The 19,867-nt window shown below is 36.6% G+C and overlaps 2 protein-coding genes across 3 annotated transcripts in view; both read right to left on the bottom strand.

Annotated features, from left to right (window-relative positions):
- LOC308697603 (uncharacterized protein) overlaps positions 1-19,867 on the bottom strand; it is a 641,328-nt gene that overhangs the window by 110,755 nt on the left and 510,706 nt on the right. The window lies entirely within an intron of this gene.
- On the bottom strand, positions 878-18,922 carry LOC308701553 (G2/M phase-specific E3 ubiquitin-protein ligase-like). Of its 2 annotated transcripts, XM_081383911.1 has the most exons (19): positions 18,471-18,572; positions 17,906-18,046; positions 13,417-13,492; positions 13,237-13,320; positions 11,943-12,035; positions 10,191-10,313; positions 9,200-9,453; positions 9,013-9,105; positions 8,545-8,655; positions 8,394-8,462; positions 8,264-8,311; positions 7,791-7,916; positions 6,862-7,032; positions 5,403-5,792; positions 4,857-5,167; positions 3,940-4,118; positions 3,300-3,472; positions 1,973-2,187; positions 878-1,372 (listed from the first exon to the last, which is right to left on the bottom strand). In XM_081383911.1, exons 13-19 carry the CDS (start codon positions 6,918-6,920, stop codon positions 1,128-1,130), a joined length of 1,572 nt encoding a protein of 523 aa, XP_081240037.1. In that variant the 5' UTR covers positions 6,921-7,032; positions 7,791-7,916; positions 8,264-8,311; positions 8,394-8,462; positions 8,545-8,655; positions 9,013-9,105; positions 9,200-9,453; positions 10,191-10,313; positions 11,943-12,035; positions 13,237-13,320; positions 13,417-13,492; positions 17,906-18,046; positions 18,471-18,572; the 3' UTR covers positions 878-1,127. The 2 variants fall into 2 exon arrangements, with proteins under 2 accessions (XP_081240037.1, XP_081240038.1); XM_081383912.1 differs by having other exon boundaries at positions 17,906-18,922.

The following is a 19,867-nucleotide window of genomic DNA, read 5'->3' as shown; positions in this document are numbered from 1 at the left end:
GTTCCAAACCTGTATGAGTTTCTTTGTTCTACTGAACACAAAGGAAGATGTTTGGAAGAATGTTTGTAACCAAACAGATCTTGGTCCCCATTGACTTCCATAGTATACTATGGAAGTCAATGTATTCTGTAGTCAATTATATATTTTCTGTATTCCATAGTATACTATGGAAGTCAATGGGGACCAAGATCTGTTTGGTTACAAACATTCTTCCAAATATCTTCCTTTGTGTTCAGTAGAACAAAGAAACTCATACAGGTTTGGAACAACTTGAGGGTGAGTAAATGATGACAGAATTTTCATTTTTGGGTGAACTATCCCTTTAACATCAATCCATTAGTCACATTACTGGGGAATCCATCCAACCAAAGGATAGAACGTTTGTGGAGGGATGTATATTTACACGTGCTACAATCATTCTACAGCATATTCTACAGTCTTGAAGATTCTGAACTGCTTGATCCCAGCAACAACCTTCACATGGCATTGAGTCTTTGCCCACAGCTGAAAATTAAGAAATCCCAGCTCTAACTTTTGAACACTCAAATTAACCTTACTCCTCAGCAAATGGAAACGGTTTCCCATGGTATTGACCATATTACAGATTTAAAGATTAAGTTTCAGGTTTGTTGTGCAGAAATTGATAATGTTTTGGTAAACTAGTGTTGCAGATTAGAGTGTTAAAGAATGTTATTTTGTAATATTTTAATATGTAAAAGTTTTAACTACAAGAATGCTCTGTTAAAAAATTAATAGATACTTAGATGGTAACATTGAAAAAAATATATATATTTTCGATGAAAAGCTGGTGAACAAGTGAGAGAACCTGAACAGTTAATGAGCAATGTAACAGTTTTCCACAATAAACACGAACATGCATAATGCAGAACAATGCATTTTATTTTGCAATGATGCACAAACATTTGACTTCAAGGTGCTTCTTAATGGAAATTTAAATTTATAAAAGCTGTACTCAGTTGTGACTGTACCTAAAATTACTTAAGTGTAAAAAGGTAGGCTAATATTAAAGCTTAAAGCATGAGACTTCTGTAAGTCAAATCATTGACAACATTTATTTTATTGCTGAACTATTCCTTAAAAAGAGGAAAAAATAACATTTTAACATTTCATGCAACACCAAAATATGGGCTCTGCATGATCCCCTCTGTCATGTAGGTCTTGAACAGTTCATTATCTGTGTGTATCGGCAGTCGTAGTATAATGAGGCAAGTATTGGCCTCTGGAAAGATTTTCCTGTCTTGATGGAGGAACTCTATTTCCGGGCGGTGGGGGAAACCCAGAGGTGGCACTGTGGAGGCTCCAGTGGCAAACTCCATTATCATTTCAAGAGTGACTCCATCAGTCTCTCCCTCTGTAAAATATATGTACAGAAAAATCACAAACCTCAAAAGACTAACCTAAAATGTGTGGTACATGCAGTTCTTTGACAGCGATATTTTGTTCTAAACAGAATTAGCCAGCCTGTCTAATTATGACTACATCTAGCTGCAGGGTTTCTATATATTGTCTGATTACAAAAAACAAAACAAAAAAAAACACAATCCTAAGTATTTGTTCTGCATAATGGATAGATTTACCAAAAATCTGATAATTTTTCACTTCAAACACTTGTTTTCTTTAAATCTAAGTCATTGTTTTTATTAATCACTGTTTATAGAGGAACAATAGCATAAAACAAATACAAATGACACATTACAAGAGAATTAAAAGCTACATTAAGTAGCGTTAGCATTCTAGCTATTAATTTAAATGCTCCTTTAAATGTGTCCTGCTCAATGAAACAGTCTGAATATAAATATTTACTATAATTGTAATGATTCAGGACAAGGCACAAATACAATTTGGAAAATGGATTTAAGTATTCACTCATTATACTGTAGAAATTTTAAACATGTTGAATTTATTTTTATTACATGGCATACCTTTAACATTACATAAAAACATGTCATACCTTCAACATCGATCAACCAGTCCCTCCAGTAGCATATGGTCTGGTTTTCCTTTGCCCTTCTGTTGCTGCCTTGTGGGGAAAAGTTCACAGAAAAAAGACTGCAGAGGTCCTTTGCTTGAAGGGGCCTCTGCTCATTGACGAACATGTCATTAAAAAGTGCAGGATATTTCTGCATCTCTTCCAGCAAACCGAGAGTTTGCAACCCTTCTGAAAACCTGCATAACAAACAAAGCAGTCAATGGAAGTTTCAAGCTGATGATTAGTTATGTTGTCAAAAAGTAAAGGCTTAATTTACTAACTAAAGTCCTGGGGCCTCATCTACAAAGACTTGCGTGGAATTCATACTAAAACATTGTGTACGGACAAAGCTGTAAATGTGCGTACACACAAAAAAAATCAGATGTATGAATCTCTGCGTACGAAGGATCCCACACATATTCTCTTTGTACATCCCAGTTAACGTAAAACGGAGCGCACATGCACGAGCACAACGCCCCACCTAGTCTCCTCCCTTAATTAGGGCAATTTAAATATGGTAATGAGTCCACTTTGGCAAAAGAAAGCAGTAAGAAAATGGCTAAAGCAAGCGGCAAGATTCGAAACTTTACAGAAAGTGTGTAGGTGCTACTATCGGAGGTAGAAACGAGAAAAAATATTTTATTTGGAACTTTGTCCTCCGGAATTAATAAAAAAAGGAAAAAATATGAGCGGGAGAGTTTGGCTGATGCCGTCAATGCTGAATTATTATATAAATTATTATTATTATTATTATTATTATTATTATTATTGTTATTATTATTATTATTATTATATATATATAAATAAAAATTTTTTTTATTAATATTATATTAGAAATTTATTTTATTTATATACTAAGGGTTGTATCAATTTGCATATGCTTTTATATGTTCTTAATTGCATAATTGATAGAATATTCCCATAAGGCTCGTGTGACAATATATGTAAATTATTTTATAAATTGCAAATGAATCAATGCTTCCCTCGGTTGGTGGTGCGATAGACTTGTAGAACAATTCGTTGTGTAATGTTTGCAACTTCACTTCATTGCCTGTAAGAGTCGCCAACGGACAAAAACAATGAGAAATGTACGTACACTAGACATGAAATTGGCGTGGAGGAACGCACACTCTCGCGTTAATTTCACTGTTAGTACATACGACCGTGAGTGTGAAAGCTGGCGTACGCAAAGTTTTTGTGCGTACGCAAGATTGATACATGAGGCCCCTGGGGTGTGGAAACCCATGAGGGTGAATAATTAACAACAGAATTTCAATATTTGGGCAGACTAACCCTTTAAATCACTTACTGGTCCAAGGCAGCCCGCAGTCTCCCATTCACAAAGAACTCTGCAGCTGACTGGACAAGAGAGTTCCTTTCTGTCAAGTGTGATATATATCTCAAGGCACCAATGATACTTAAGCTGTCTGCTGCTTCTGCAATGGCACAATTTGCCTCCTGAACAGTTGTTGCTTCCTGTATCTAAAACAGTTGCGAAAAAAAGAATGAAACTGTTAAGCAAAGAGAAACGTTCAGCCTGATGGTGGAAAAGCAGCTCTAGATGCCCTGTGTTCTGTATGACACTGATGCCTGCTCAAGCAGAGCTGAGCAACATGTACCCATTAACTGTTTTTATATGTACTTTGAAAGCTGTAGCTCACAATTATGGTAAGGGGCATTATATTTCTGACACACACTTGAGGGTATTTTGTCAATCACAATGCACTGGGTCAGCTGACCAATCAGAGCAGATGGAAGGAGGGGCTTTGTAGAAAACGCCACATTTGAGAGAGGCTGGGCATAGTAGAGGAGCTAAAATAATGCACTGCATATGAAAAATAATGTTTTTTTAAACATTGAAGCACGTCAACATATTTTCCAAATACACATGATCTTTAATAATAGCATCATTTTTAAACAATAATTGAAATTCTCAAACATCTCTGTACCTTGATTAGTTGCTCCCTCAATGTATGATCCCCAACCTCATCCACTGAGGCAGAGGATGTTGGCATGCCACAGATCTGCTGAAAAAGTCTTTCAGAGAAGAAATGTGGGCCAACTCCTCCATGGACGACACACATAGCAATCATCTTCCCCACTGATGCATACAACCTATTCTCCAAAGCTAAAGTAAAACAAATTGCACAATTGGGAGCAAAAAGTCAGAATTGGGAGCAAAAAGTCAGAATTGTTAGATAAAAAGTCAGTAACCTTTTTTATTTTGTGGCAGCTTCAACAAAAACATCTTTGCATATGAAACAGTTACATACACGTGTAACTACTGAATACTTTCACAAATTTTTATTATAACAGCTGTATAGATTAACAGTGTGAGTTGTAGATTATAGGATTATATTTAGATCTACCCTCATCACCTGAAAGGTTGCAGGAACGAGCACTGAGCATTAATCAAGTGAATGCAGTGATCTCATCTTTGCAACATGATTTCTGCGTTCTCACAAAATCATTTTATCATAACTAATAGTGCAAACAAGGTGTAAATAGCATGAGACTAGTGTAGCACTGTCATTATAACGGACATTTTACGAGTCTGGAATCAATAAAACCCTTGAATAAAACCCTTTACTGGACTACCAAGTTAGATATTTCTGAAACAAGCAGAATGTTTTAATAGTACAATGTGAAACTTAGGAAATTTGATTTGTCAGTTTATGAACCCTCAAAAATACAAACACAAAAGATCAAAAAGACTATGACTGTTAAGGTGGAATCCAAAAGCATCATCTGACCAGTAGTGGCGGGAGAGAAAAAAAAAAGCATTTTTTCCATGAATACCAAATAGCTGAATAGCATTAAAACATAACCTGACACAAAAGCTTTCTTTTATAACAGGAGTACTGACCTTGTGTGTCTAGAGCCAAACTCCGGTCTTTCTCATGGCCCTGAAAGACATTCGATTGATGGATGGCCCGCATCAACAACCGCAAGTATTCTCTAGTAGGGCCGCCTTCATCTATTGCCCCTTCCCCATTTTCCTCAGCATCAACAAACACTACATCTAATTTTGCTTGTGGGTTGAATCGTCGCCGCTTGATAGCTTGCAGGCTGCACTGTAGTATGTTTTCTCTGAACACATTTATTTGGTTTGCTGTTGGGCAGATGTTTCCATTGATTTTGCTTTGCAGTTTTTTTAGAATGGTCTGTAGGTCAACCCTGCAAGAGACAAAGATTGGATTGTTTTTAGTCAAATGCTGAACATTATGGTATATTTTAGAATATTGCTAGTTGCATAAAGCCCCGCTCACACATGCAGGGACTTCCAGTCACAAAGCAACCTCATCCCATTATTTTTAAATGAAGAGATGGTGGCTTTGTGTGCGAGTGTTTGTTAATTTGCGAATGCATAAAAAGTATTTAACTAAGTAAATAAGCATATATAGGAACATACTCATCTAGGGCCACGGACCTCCCTTGATCTGTTAGGGATAGATCTACAATGTCTGATTGCTGGGGAGATGGAAAACTAAGTGGTGTCTCTTCATCAATATCAATGACAATTGGCTCTGTATGTTGGTCTTCAAAATTAAAATTTATGAATGGAGTCTGGGCTGTGAACAAAGCCGCAGAGGCCAGAGCGACTGGAGACTGGGCAGGGGATAGAGCCACTGGAGACTGGGCAGGGGATAGAGCCACTGGAGACTGGGCAGGGGATAGAGCCACTGGAGACTGGGCAGGGGATAGAGCCACTGGAGACTGGGCAGGGGATAGAGCCACTGGAGACTGAACAAAGGGCGAATCCACTGGAGGCTGGGCAACATTTACAGGGTCAGTGTTTTTCCTGAAATGAAACACACAGACATTAATGTAGACCAGGGATCAGCAACTCCGGTCCTGGAGGGCCACTGTCCTGCAGAGTTTAGCTCCAACCCTAATTAAACACACCTGAACAAGGCAATCAGTGTTTTCAGGATTACTAGATAGATACAGGCAGGTGAGTTTTTATCAGGGCTGAAGCTAAACTCTGCAGGACAGTGGCCCTCCAGGACCGGAGTTGCTGATCCCTGATGTAGACTGTAATCGCAGACTGAACACAACTGTACTGACTTTACATTTGGGCATGATGAGCTATAATCTGTCATGTACTGGATTTTATTTGGTAAATGTGTTTCCATCTTAGTTTATGTGCATGTTTTCATGCAAAATGCACAGAAATAGGTGGATGGACACATAGCGAGGTTTCAAACATGCAAGACCGATGGAGAGGGGGTTTGAATCACTAATAATAAAACTTTCAACTGATAAAAATGTTTATTTAATGTTATTCATGTTAGATTTCATCTTAACTAAAAAGCTTTCCTGTAGCTCAAACAGTAGAGCGTTGGCACTAGCAATGCCAAGGTCATGGGTTCGATTCCAAGGGAAAGGAAGAACTGACAAAATGTAAAATGTGTACCTTAAATGCAATGTAAGTCGCTTTGGATAAAAGCATCTGCCAAATGCATAAATGTAAATGTCTTTACATGCAAGGCTCATAAATATTTTCTCTCAGGCTAGTAGCAAATTAAATGAAATTGTGGAGGATATTAACTGTGAAAAGATGATTGACAGGCCAGTTTATGGTGTCCGTTTCATGACTGGATAGTATGTCCCAAAAGCTTGCCTAGTCTTCTCACACACTCAAAAGTATGTACTTTTTCTTCACAAAAAGAGCACATACTTTTAGGGCATGGTATAAGTAGGTAAACTGGGACGCAGGGATTCTTAACAAGCCTTAAGAAAACTTAACAGGGACAATCAGGCCAAAAAATGATAACTGATCAATAAAAGGTAATGCATATGGCCAAATCAAAATCATTATGAAAAAAAAAAAAAAAAATTGTTCAAGTGATACTGTCGTAGTAACTTACCAGATAATCAAAAGGGGATGTCCAAAGGACATACAATGTAGAGAACGGTTTGATTCCATGATCTGAAATTGACCCAGTAGAAGTGCTTTCTATAGCATTTGAAGTAGTAGCTTCCTGGATTCTGAACACCTCACTGGCCATTTCATCTGTTCCAATAAAATCAAACAAGACCTAAAAACAAAGAGCCCACGATGGCAAATATTAATAAAGATATCCAGAAATGAGGAAAAATAACTAAATAAAACATCTATGTAAAAAACACCTTAAAGGTATAGCGGAGGATCTTTCCGAATTTTAGATAAGAACCGCCCTCTCCACTTTTTGAAAAAATGCACATGCGCAACACACTACATGCTCCCGAGAGGGAACGCCTATTAAACGTGTGCGAGGTTCTCCTCGTGCACGCTCTGTTTACAATTTGCTGTCGGCATCACTCATACAAGATTACTTTCCAAAAGAAGATTTGCACTTTTTCTCCAAATAGCATGCCAAACTTTACCTGTCGAGTAGAAACTTCGCGACTGAGGCATCAGTGGGAAGCCCAACCTGTGTTTTCAGCGCACGCCATCGTGTGAAACAATCTCCCAAAAACACTCTGATCTTGTTTCTCTCTTCTGAGGCCTTTCTCTTCTTCTCATACAGTTCGTACAAACTTTTTCTCTTGCGACCCTCAGACATTTTCAAAGGACCCGGTGAAACGGCGAGCTTCAATGAATGGCTTAAACCGTAACTCTAGCTCACCACCACACATAAACACCTGAAAGTGCGCATGCGCAGAAAGCGAAAACTAAGGGACGAGCACGTACGACGGCCTTACGTTACATATCACCAGAATGATTGACACTTAGGTGGACCAATAGTTTACACTACCCACCCGGAAAAAGAAAATCCTCCGCTATACCTTTAATCCTTCACAATGAACGTCTTACTTGAATTGGATCAGACATGATGAACTTCCTCTTATTCACATCTCCATTTGGATATTTGGCTTTCAGATATTTTCCATCAAGAGGTTCAACACAGGCTGTCATTCGCTGGCGTCTTTCCTCAATGGCCTAAAAAAAAAAAAAAAAAAAAAGGATATAGATAGAGAGATATATATATATAAACAAGTAATAAAACCTGTTTTAGCGCAATTTTCTGACCTCATGGGATCACAACACTAAGAGATAGTAAATCTTTTCCTGGATTTTTTTTTTTTTTTTTTTGGGGTCCTAAGATTAGACCTTCTTTAACAACGCCGAAAACCCGAAGTCTCTAGGTGGTCTGGTTGAGGAGTAGATAGAAGTGCACGATTGGTGCGCACAGACAGAACAGAAATCATGAGTTAACAATCGCAATTTTGTCCGGTGGAAAATTGCGCTAAAAATTAAACAATAAAATATTTAGTGGCAGCACTAACCTTTTTGCGCTTTTCTTCCAGAACCTCATAGCTGTGCCTCCTTCTGTCCTGAAATACCATATATGTAATACACATTTTGTTTTAAACAAAAATTTAACCTTGGCAAGCAAACTGTGAATAGTCAAATTACCTTTTCTATATCTGCCAACAAAGAAGCATTATATTCTTCATCTTGCTGGGAACGTACAGCTCGCCACTCCTGAAGGAAATAAAGTACAACTATGAGTCACAAATTAGTCATATTTACAACCATTGACAACATCAAAAATAACTTCACTCACACGGAGATTTACAGATTCTGTAGTCTCAGAGCTGAAGGAGATTTCATCAAGTGCTGTAGTGCTGGATGGTTGTTGTGAGTTCTGGGGAATTGCTGCGGATGGTGTCATTACCTAAGAGAAGACAAAAAATATATAATGACAAAGAATTTGTTAGTCACTGCACAGTAAAGAAGTTACTTGAACTGTCACCTAACATTAAATGTGCACTGTGCAAAAACATGTCATTTATATTAAGGTTAATGAAAGGCCAATTCAACTGAATTGAAACTGAAAATATCCATCTGTAGAAAAAACTGTTATCCTAGGGAATGTAACTGCTCAGACATCACACAGAATAAATAGATACATCTTAATACTGTACATTTTAAAAAAAATAACACAAGGGTTTTTATTTGTATTTGTCACTCATCACTAAAAAGTGTATAGTGGACATAAAATCATTAGATGTGCAATCATTTTAATATGGACCTGATCTGAAACCTCTTCTGAGGTCTCATCTACTGCTGGAGCTGCGAGTGGTGGGAATGAATTCTGGGACATGGCAGAGGGTGGTGATGTTACCTGAGCAGAGGGTAACTTCAGTTATAGGCATAGACATTACAGAGAACACATTTATATGATAGTATGATATAAATCCCTGTGCATAATTCCATACCTGCAAAACATTGGCTCGTGGCACGATGTAAAGCCTGCTTTTGCCAACAACAGCTTTTAGTTCCTTCACAGAACTAACTTGCAATTTCTGGATCTTGCGTCCTTTGCCTGTCCTTGCCAATTCAAAGCCTACCAAATTTAAACTGATACGAGGGTAGCTTTGGCAAACAAAGTTGTTTAATTCAGATAAACTCCAGTTTAACACAATCTTTGAGTTTGTGCATCCGGCCTCCGTTGACTCATGCACAGGTTTTCCTAAAAATGGAAAAGTAAACATCAGTATAATCAGTTCCTAGTGGCAAAGTAACATTCATTAGTTGCTGCAAGATCTTTCAGGACTCCTAGCATTCAGGACTCATTTTCAGACATAATCGTAGTGTTGCCAAACCCCAAAAGTACACCTGTATGACAGTTAACCTAAGATCATTTGTGTTTCTACAAAGTTTACAGCTTTGAATCTAAACAAACCCATACACTCCTAAGAAAATTGCAGAAGAAAGAGCCTGGTCTCACTCACAAGGCCATCACACATTTGACCATAATGTGAAAGAACATTAACATACAATATATGGTGTAGCTTGCCTTAGCGTCTGAATGCACCACCCAGATCCTCACACTAACCATAACCACCACTGACTAACTTCAGATAGCTAATGCAAAAGGATTCATTGGGAGGTATTTCTGGCCACTTTCAAAGTGATGCCTTGACATGAGAAAGTGTTGCATAGGTGTAACTATTAAAATGGCTACATGGAAACTTATGGAAATGCATCAAAGAGTAAACTGCTCTACAATATTTCTTTAAAAAAAATGTTAAATGTATTAACAGTCAAATGTTTCCCAATATAGAGACATTACAACAAATCGGACCATACAGGCTCAAGCTAACAAAATTCAAAGCAGCTCATTCCATAGCTTTCTTTGCAAGAAGGTAAGATAAGGTGTACAAGTAAATAACACTCAATTCTTATCTGCTTCAATCTCACATTTACCTAATCCATGTTTAGCCAGTTCCTCAAGTTCTATTGTGGGGGGCAGAAAACCATTATCTGGCCCTGGGAGGAGGAAAAGTTTTGCTTGCCAAATAGGGTTTTCCCTGCGGCCACCAGATCCTCCTGTAAAACACAAATACATAAGTGTCAGCAGTAATTCTTGGCTAAAATGTGTGTGTGTGTGGGGGGGGGGGGGATTCATGCTTAAAATTACTGTAAGCTATTGTTAACATAAGATTTATGAGAGAGATTCACTCTAATACACTTTAATAAAGATGCTGGCATGCATGTTATTCTTGCAATAACACTTAACTTCCTTAGAACAGAAAAAAAGAATTCTCTGAATGCTGAATTCCCCTAAATTAGATTCTGCCAAAAAGATCTTTAGCTTAAAGAGAACTTACAATATATGGCAGAACGCTGTTATCTAAAGCTGAAGGAATTTCACACTTTGTTTATCCTTCTATATCCCTTTATGTTGATTCGGTCGCCTGTAAATTTATTGACACTTAATTTTAAATTTATATGGAAAAATAAAGGGCAACACACCAGCAGGAAATATTGAACTCAACCGTACTCAAAGGAAGGTTTGCATGTTTTAGACTTTTTACCTTGAACCAGGTTTTTAAAAAACTGGTTGGAAAAAAATGTTTAAAGGGGAATTCAGTCTGGTTTTGGATTCCTAATTTGATTTTTAAAAGATGTGGAAATTTAAAATTTTTGCTTTCTTGTGACTTTAAATGTACGAGACTACCTATGAAACTTTCCATGTTATGTCATGGAAGCTGATCTTTAAACACAATTTTTCTCCTCATATCATATGGAACAACCAATATTATCAGCCTGTAAATCATTTTTCTTCCCTTATTGGTTTAATAAGGGCATTGTTTTTTTGTTTCAGACTTAGTAAACAATAGTGGAGACTTTATTCTTAAGATATTATTGAACTATATGGTTTAAATGTATCAAAACAGAACTACATTAAGCTCACGAAGACTAAATTGTGGTTTTAAATTTCAGCTTCCATCTTGCATTTCATCAGTTGTGTAATCTTTCTGTCAGTAAGGTTCTTTTTCACTCGGATGTCTCTGAAAATAAAAAGCTAGATATATAAAATTTTTGTATGATGGTATATCATATTCACAAAGCAAGACAGGCCTACCATAAATTCAAATACCTAAATGCAAAGTATTTTCTTATGATTTACAATTATTGTCATCACTTCAAAAAAAAAAAAAAAACCTCCAATAAAAAAAGCTTTACGTTTTATAAATGTAACTTTTATTTTTTCCTTATCTCTGTATCCCACATGTTCATGGTTCTGTATTTCATTTGTACTGATTTATAATTACGCAAAAAAAAAAAAAAAAAAAGTGAGCTAGGTCTTGTGCTAACAAACTCGTCTTTGTACACTCAATGTTCTCAGTGCTTGAGTTCATAGGGACATGTGTCATGTTGTCGTGCCTTCTTGAGATTTAAGAAATAGCTATTTTTCATGTATATTTGCAGTAGTTCTAGCTGCTAGTGCACCTAGCGAACCCATTCAAAAAGCCATTAGTTAGACCTTAAAAGTGAAGTTTTTATTGTCAATATAAATTTTAAACGAAGTAGCAGGCTACATTTGACTCGAGTACATTCACAAAAAGACCCTATAATGCATTTTGGCAACTGTTTTGCTTTAAGTTATTAAACAACTACCCCGAACCTCTGATAGCACATTAGCAATTCTGATGTTAAAAAATAAAAAATTACCTCGACCTCGATGAACTCGCCGGCGAAATAATCGTCTTGTTGTGGAAAGTAAGGAATCATCATTTCTCGCTGCCAGCTCCTGTCTTGCACGGGCTGCAGCATTAAAAAGACGATTAAAAATTCCTTCGCCCTCTGGCTGCTCCAACATGGTGCTAATCAGTGCTAATTAAGTTAACAGTTAACAGGTGCGATTTGAATGATTAAAAAAACAACGCTCCCGCCTAAAGTGTGATGCGGGACTAATTTGCATACAGATATCTGCAACGTCATTTCGCCTAGTCAAAACTCTAATTTAAGATATCTGTAATTACATTTTGACTAGGCAGAATGAAAGTTACAGATATCTCAAATTTCAGATATCTCTAATCAAAATTTATTTCAAGATATCTATAACTTGATAATAGATATCTACAATTAAATTATGACTATCCCTAACTCCAGTTTGAGATATCAACAACGTAATTTCGCCTAGTCATAACTCCAGTTACAGATATCTACAACGTCATTTCGCCTAGTCAAAACTTAATTTAAGATATCTGAAAAGGAACATTTAGATATCTTGAATTAAGGTGAATTAAAGATATCTTGAACTGGAGTTATGACTAGTCAGAATCAAATTGAAGATATCTCAAACTAGAATTACAGATATCTACAATTCAATTGCAGATATCCGCAATTCACATAGTGGATATCTGCAACTGAATTGTAGATATCTGTAATTATAAACCCCATTCAAATGAATGGCAAAAGTGACGTCATTTGTCCTAGGAAGAATGTCTTTGTGGATATCTGAAATTACAATTATGGATAGGAAGAATGTAGTTGCGGATATCTGAAATGTTCTTTTTGACTAGGCAAAACTGAATTACAGATATCTGCAACACATATCCAGTCTAGCTTTTAAATGTTAAAATGGCTTGCCATACGTGTCCAGATGTGGGCCGGATCTGGGCCGAAACAATGTTGCTATGTTGGACAGTTATAGCATGACGATTCTCTTGAGTTACTTGTTGTTACACTCATTACAAACAAATTTTTAACCAATCTGCAAAATTATAACATAAGCACATTGTTTTCTATCATCTGAGGTTTTATCCATTTGTTTGTATTTCTTCCCAAATTCGCTTGATATCATTCTCTTGCCAGCAGTCATTCTCTGTTTTAATGTCATAGTTAATTATTATTTAGAGTGTTCTACATGGTCTAAGGACTTGAAACAAAAAACTAAAAAGATTGAAAATAAATATTTAATCTAAAGTTTCATCAGATGTGTTTTTCTCGTAAGTGGTCTTACCATTCTGGAATCAAGTTGGAATCAAGCACTCTTGACTCAATCTGGTGTTGGTCTTCAAAGTCTGCAACGATCTTTTTATCAGGTCTGGCCCAAAAAAACAATGAAAAAACAAAAAACCTTTGTGTCAAAATTCTGCTTGATTTAGGACTGAAGTTTATGTAGAGACAGAAAGATACTCACATGATGAGTTTTGTTGAGGATCTGTCAGATAAACAGAAACTTCTGCTGCTCTGATTTACACCAGTTCTGTTTTACTCTGCACACAACACACACACACACACACACACACACACACACACACACACACACACACACACACACACAAACAGGTTTAATAATGTACTCTTTACATAGCGTGTAGACTAAGGTGTTATTAAAAATAAAACGAAAGCTAGTTGCTTGTTGGCTCCTACAATACACCCATCTCATAAAATGTATTCAGAGGAAATACTTTTCATAGACTATAAATTCCATAAAATTCTGCTGAAATGCATATATGACTAATTTGATTGTGACGTGTAATTAATCCATCTTAAAATAAAGTGTTACTGATCTATCTTGTGCAAAAACACATAAAAACAGCTCAGTTTAATATTAACTCACCTTATCAACTATTAACGTTCACTAACATTTCAGTTAAATTAATTATATTGTTTTTTCCTTGATTTTACGGTAAGCTGTGGTTGCCAGTAAATTAATGTTTTTCTACAGTTTGTTGCCGTAAATGAATTTACAGTTGATCACTGTTAAATTGTGTTTCACTGTCTATTTTCATCTTACAACTTTTAACCCCACAGCAAAATACTCAAACGCAAATTGAATTATTTGTGTGAGTAGATTTAATACAAAGTCAATGCAAAGATGCGAATAGACGTGAATTGAATTAAAAAATTGTGCGTCTTCCGCACAAGTTAAAAAATTTCAATTCAAGCGTAAAATTCGTATGACGCGCTGTCGTGCAAGCCAATCAGTTTTCAACAACTGCTTTTTGATAAGTGGGCACCTGTCACCCTCAAGTAATGCTGGAAACGGCTCTCACTCAGGCGTAGTTCTTGGAGAAGACGGTGAAACACTCCAAGTTTTTTTTTTTGTGTGTGTGTGTGTGTGTGTGTGTGTGTGTGTGTGTGTGTGTGTGTGTGTGTGTGTGTGTGTGTGTGAGTGAAATCACTGAGAAGTGTGTGTTCGCCTCTGGATGGTGCTGTGAACCCAGAAACCTCTGCGTTTCAGAGTTCCACAACAGGTACAGGCAAGAGTAATTATCTCCAACATGGTTAATGATGGAGAAATGGCAGAAAGAAATCTAGTTTTTGTTGTTGATGTGCATGAAGACCATAGACAGTGAAGTAAAAATGTAAAGACGCTCCTAATCGCGTGATGTTTTTATTCGTGCGAGTGACACGAGAAACACAAAAACATCCAGCGAGTAATCTAGAGCGAGTAACGCGAAACAAATATACGCATCGCTTTTGGTGTGAACACACAATTACTGTCAACAGTGTTAATTAGACAATTCAGTGATTAATTAAGTGATGATTAAGCATTAGTGATGAACACCTGCTGTTAACAAGCAGAATCACAAGAACTACAAGAAGAACCAATTTTGTGTGAATGTGTGTGTGCTTTTGTTTGTGTTAGATATTAGTTTTATGTGTTAGAATAATCAATTAAGTCATGTTTGTATTTTAAAGAGAAGTGTTCTTGTGTTATGCGCTCACAAATTTACTGTCTTAAACTGCTGATCTAAGTTACCTTGCTAATCCACTGCAGAGCTGATTATTAGCTTGGCCGTAAAATAAGTGATTCTTTCAAAATTCCCTATAAATCAATTAATAATTCCCTTTGAGCTAAATTGACCTGTTTTCCTTACAGTGGCGTCAAATAAACTCTGTGGAGTGTTAATTTTACAGTATGTAGACAAAATGAAGAGCTAAGCATGGCAAAGAGCTTATGTCCTACTGCAAAAATGAGTAAATAAAGGCATTGAGATGATTTTAAGCAAACTGCCATAAATAAAATGACTTGTAATGTGACAAAATTGCTCATTGCTTCTGACCAATAGGTGGCACTGTCACCAAATTAATGTGGTGAGGTCAGGGTGGAGTGTCAATGCCAGACAAAAAGTTTAGTGTCACTAATCCAAAGTGTTGCAGAGATAGGCTGAATGTGAAATCGCCCTTTATATCCTCAAATAAGGCAATATTTGAGGGGCATCTATTTGTAGTGCTGTCTGAAACCATAGTGGATGTTGAGTGCACTCATTCAATCCCAATGTACATTTAACCACCGTCCGAATTTGCTCCCTCGTTTTCATTCAGTCCTTCAAGTGAACTATATTAGGGGACTATAGGGAATAGGGAATGAGGGTTTAGGGGGCGATTTCGGATTCATTCGGGATTGGGTTAGCCCTTTTGGTAACAATCCCTATTGGAAATTATAAATGTTGCAAGTGCATTAACTGCCAATTTACCAATAATATTAAACTTTTTGAACATCCCATCTATAAAAATTACATAAACATTAAAAGTTTTATCACACGTAATACCAAAAATGTTATATGCCCTTGCAAAAATGTTTATGTCGGAGAAACATCGTTTCACTGAACACAGGAGTTTGATTAAAAGAGGTCATGTAACAAAATCAGTTGCAAAACATTTTAAAGAATGTAATCATCCTTTGTCTTCTTTTTTTATTCTTTAGTATTGAACACATAAAAATTCCAGTAAGAGGAGGTGGCACTTACCTAAATAGAAAGAGAGGAGAGGCATTTTTAATCTTTCATTTAATTTTTTTATTTCCTACTGGGATGAATGAAGAGTTGAGGGAATTTTTATAAAAGATAAAAAAATATCTAATGTTTGTGTTTTTTATGAAAACTTCTCTAAATTTGTGCATGTTTATTAACAGTTTTATGTATGTGATTGATGTTAAATTTGTACATTCCCATTAAGAAGATATTCGAGAGCGAAGGAAATCTACCTGTGAGAGGAGATACTAGTGCTCTCGCATCACATGGATAAGGTATTGTCGACATTTGTTATCAGGAGTACATGTTTTAAATGCGACAATGACATTGACCTGCAACAACCCGTGATGTCACTACTAGTGTACACACTAATACACACTACATGAGTATTAAAGGGCATCTAGAGCGCACGTCACCACCTTTTATGTCTTCAGGAGGCCGTTTGTTTTTAAGGCGAATGACAATGATGTCCTCTGACAAGTGCATGTTTCATGAAGTGTGCTCCCTCATGTCCACGGTGGCCCTGTCCCAAATGGCACCCAAGCACTCGTGGTCTTCCTAAGAGTCTGCACTTTTGTGCGTGAATTGGCAAAAGTGCACATCAAGGGCGCATATCGACCGCAGAGGGGGCGCTCGCAAGCACCCTTCTGAGGCCTAAAATTACAAATGGGACACCCTACAACAGGGTTCCTCAAACTTGGTCCTGGAGGGCCACTGTCCTGCACAGTTTAGATCCAACCCTGATCAAACACACCTAGCTGTGAGTTTCTAGTGATCCTAAAGACATTGATTAGCTTGCTCAGGTGTGTTTGATCAGGGTTGGAGCTAAAATCTGCAGGACAGTGGCCCTCCAGGACAGAGTTTGAGGAACCCTGATTTAAACAATAATAAAATGTGTCGATTAGCAAATATTCGCACATTTGCACGTATATTTAAGGTGCGCATCTAACTCCTTTATATTTATGTTTTAAGCACTCAGACGAAATCAACGTTTCTAGGAAAATTATATCAAAGCGGACAGGTTGAAAAGATTATAGACAAGTGTAGGTCATGAATGAAAGATTTGGAAATAAAAATATGACCCTGTCCTTCTCTCAAAATGACATCTTTTCTTTCCCTTTAAAACGCTTGTATAAGTAAGTACCCATCTCCCATATTCCTCTAGCACACATGCCATATGGAAAGACTCGACGCCGCCGTCTGCCACTCCCAATGATGAGAGAAATAAAAGGCTGTCTCATCTCCAGTAAAACACATGACATTTCGGAAAAAGTCAGTTTTGTGTTTATAACGACCTTGACATTATTGATGAACAGACACAGTCTCTCAATAAAATGTGTCAGTGTTTTTATGATCTCTAGTAATCTTCAACCTCTCGACTGGTCCAATGTTTCATTAACTTGATTATCAAAATCCTTTAATTTGTTAATACAAAACTAGGTCACCCTTTATATTATGTTTATTTAACTACTATGCATTAATGTTTTAATTAATCGTTTGATACAATGCACATATTGTGTACATGTTTTTACAGTACTTATATATATTTTTAAATACCTGCATGTAATTACAGCTGTTACTTATCTCTGTAATTACATTTATAATTACACTGTTGACCCACCCTTAAACCACAAACCACCAAACCTGTCCCTAACCTTACCGTATCCCACCTCAATAGCAGAAAAAGTGTTTTGCAATACAATATGAACCCAATTGTATTCATGTTTTGACCTAAACACCCTAAACATGTGGTTAAAGATTACAGCTACCGTATTGGTATGTATTTAGTCAATATAATGTGCTATAAAATCAAATCAATCTACAGTCAATTGTGCAGAACTTTTCCATATCAGACATGACGATTTCTATTAATTGAATACAATTGACATTTAATACAATTGGTATTATTAGGCAATAGACTCAAACCTGGTTGTTTCTTGTCTGTGTGTCAGTCTGTCCAGCTCCTGGAGTCCAGATAGGGAGTGAAAGCTCTCTGCAGGTCTTTATAGAAAGTGGGTGTATGCGTGTGACGTCACTGTTGGCCACACACACTGAGTGGAAAAAAGACTGAGAGGCATCATTAGTTTTCCGCGTGAATCCCGAGAAAAACACACACAACACATGCAAAACGGGAGAGAGCTTTGAGATTGACTGTACAACTAGATTCGACAAGAAATCTGAGGTATATTTACAGACTGCTGAAAGCTACAGAGAAGCAAATGGATCTCAGTTCACAGAAACAACTAGATCATTTTGTGTCAATACCTACGATGAATTTTGGGGTAAAATCACATATTGTATTGTTAGATTGTATTGGCAACTCGTCAATTAAATATTTACTTAAATATTTTATTTAAACACTGACAAAAAAAAAACTGGACATGACGATATAACATTGATATAAGTGATCACATTAATCTATATTGTATTTATGTAAAGCGTTCACAGGCAATCTTTGCTCAGTTGTAAGGAACACTATATCGAGTCCAACCTTCAGTTTAACTGATCATCTTCTGTTTTACTCGTGTTTTCTTAGTTTCTCCTATTAAATCCAGCCACACACAGCTCTTCTGCCTCTCAGTCCGGCTGAGGGAGTGTGTTGGTTGCGGGAAAAGTGACGTCAATGCATTCCCTGTAAACGATGCCTTGAAATCACGTGACATAGGAGAAAGTGAAAGTGTTTGCTTTCTTTTATTATCGTGATTCGTATTCGCCCCAATAACTATAATATATTAAGTTTTACGCGTAATAGTAACCTTTAGAAACGTTCATTTCGCCACACGCGAACACATTATGTTGTGCAAAACACATACACGTATTTATGTGGATCGCTTAGGCAATTTTAATGAGACTGAGTGTCGAGTCAAAGCAAGATCAATCCATGCTCACGTGTCCTGCTGCTGCATTGCAGTGAATTCTTCCATTGTAAAGTGAGAATGTACTAACGGAGCGCCGGGACACATCCGCTTACAAGCGTTTTAAAGGGAAAGAAAAGATCCGACATGATGCCAATTTGAGAGATGGACAGGGTCATATTTTTATTTCCAAATCTTTCATTCACGACCTACACTTGTCTATAATATTTTCAAACTGATTTTGAAGTCAACAAAGCATTGCAACTTATGACAGAGATCATCTGACACATTTTGTCTATATTCAATGATATAATGTCAAGTTTGTAAGACGCTGAACACAAAATTGACTTGTTTTGAAAATGTAATGTGTGTTTTACTATAACATAGCCTCTTTCTTTCTTTCTTTGAGATTATTTATTTGTTTTTTCTGTTCATTTATTCAGTAAAAGGGGGATAAAAAACTGAAGGCTATACTGTGATAATTGAAACCTCAGGATCATCAGCAGAGATCTGACTGTATTAAGAGTTTGTAGTACAGATCATTTGAGTATATGCTGAAAGACTAAAAAAACTGGTTGTCTTGTATATTGTCCAATTGATTTATATCAGAATAAACTATTTGTCATTATCTGTAATATAATCATTTTAACTTACATCAATATTTAATGTTATGCATTGTTTTTAGCCATTTATCTATATAATAAGCAGGCTAATGTACATGCATTGGTTCTCCACAATTGGTTCTCCAGTGTCTCAATATTTATTATCTAAGTCAGTCCTGATTATTCTGTCCAGGCTCATACACAGCAAAATCCCCAGTGTTAAATTAACACTCCTCAGTGTACATATGTGTCCACACTACAGGGTGTTAAAAATTAACACTGAAGCAGTGTTGAAGTTAATGAGATAATTAAGTTAACACTGAAGCAGTGTTGAAGTTAATGAGATAATTAAGTGATTAATTAAGTGATGATTGGCCATTAGTGGTGACACCTGATGATAACAAGCAGACTCACTGAAGGAAAGAGAAACA

Source organism: Scardinius erythrophthalmus, assembly GCF_964197995.2.
Source record: "Scardinius erythrophthalmus genome assembly, chromosome: 1".
Taxonomy (NCBI): domain Eukaryota; kingdom Metazoa; phylum Chordata; class Actinopteri; order Cypriniformes; family Leuciscidae; genus Scardinius; species Scardinius erythrophthalmus.
Note: the sequence above shows the minus strand (reverse complement) of the source record. Positions and strands in the feature narration are given on the sequence as shown.

What these genes read in the sequence shown, in the direction of transcription:
- LOC308701553 (XM_081383912.1), bottom strand. Translation starts at nt 6,920, where the DNA reads ATGGAATCAAACCGTTCTCTACATTGTATGTCCTTTGGACATCCCCTT. An exon ending in TTTGGCTCTAGACACACAAG is followed by an intron (nt 4,119 to 4,856) that starts GTCAGTACTCCT and finishes GTTTTACTTTAG; the next exon opens with CTTTGGAGAATAGGTTGTAT. An exon ending in CTGGTTGATCGATGTTGAAG is followed by an intron (nt 1,373 to 1,972) that starts GTATGACATGTT and finishes TATATTTTACAG; the next exon opens with AGGGAGAGACTGATGGAGTC.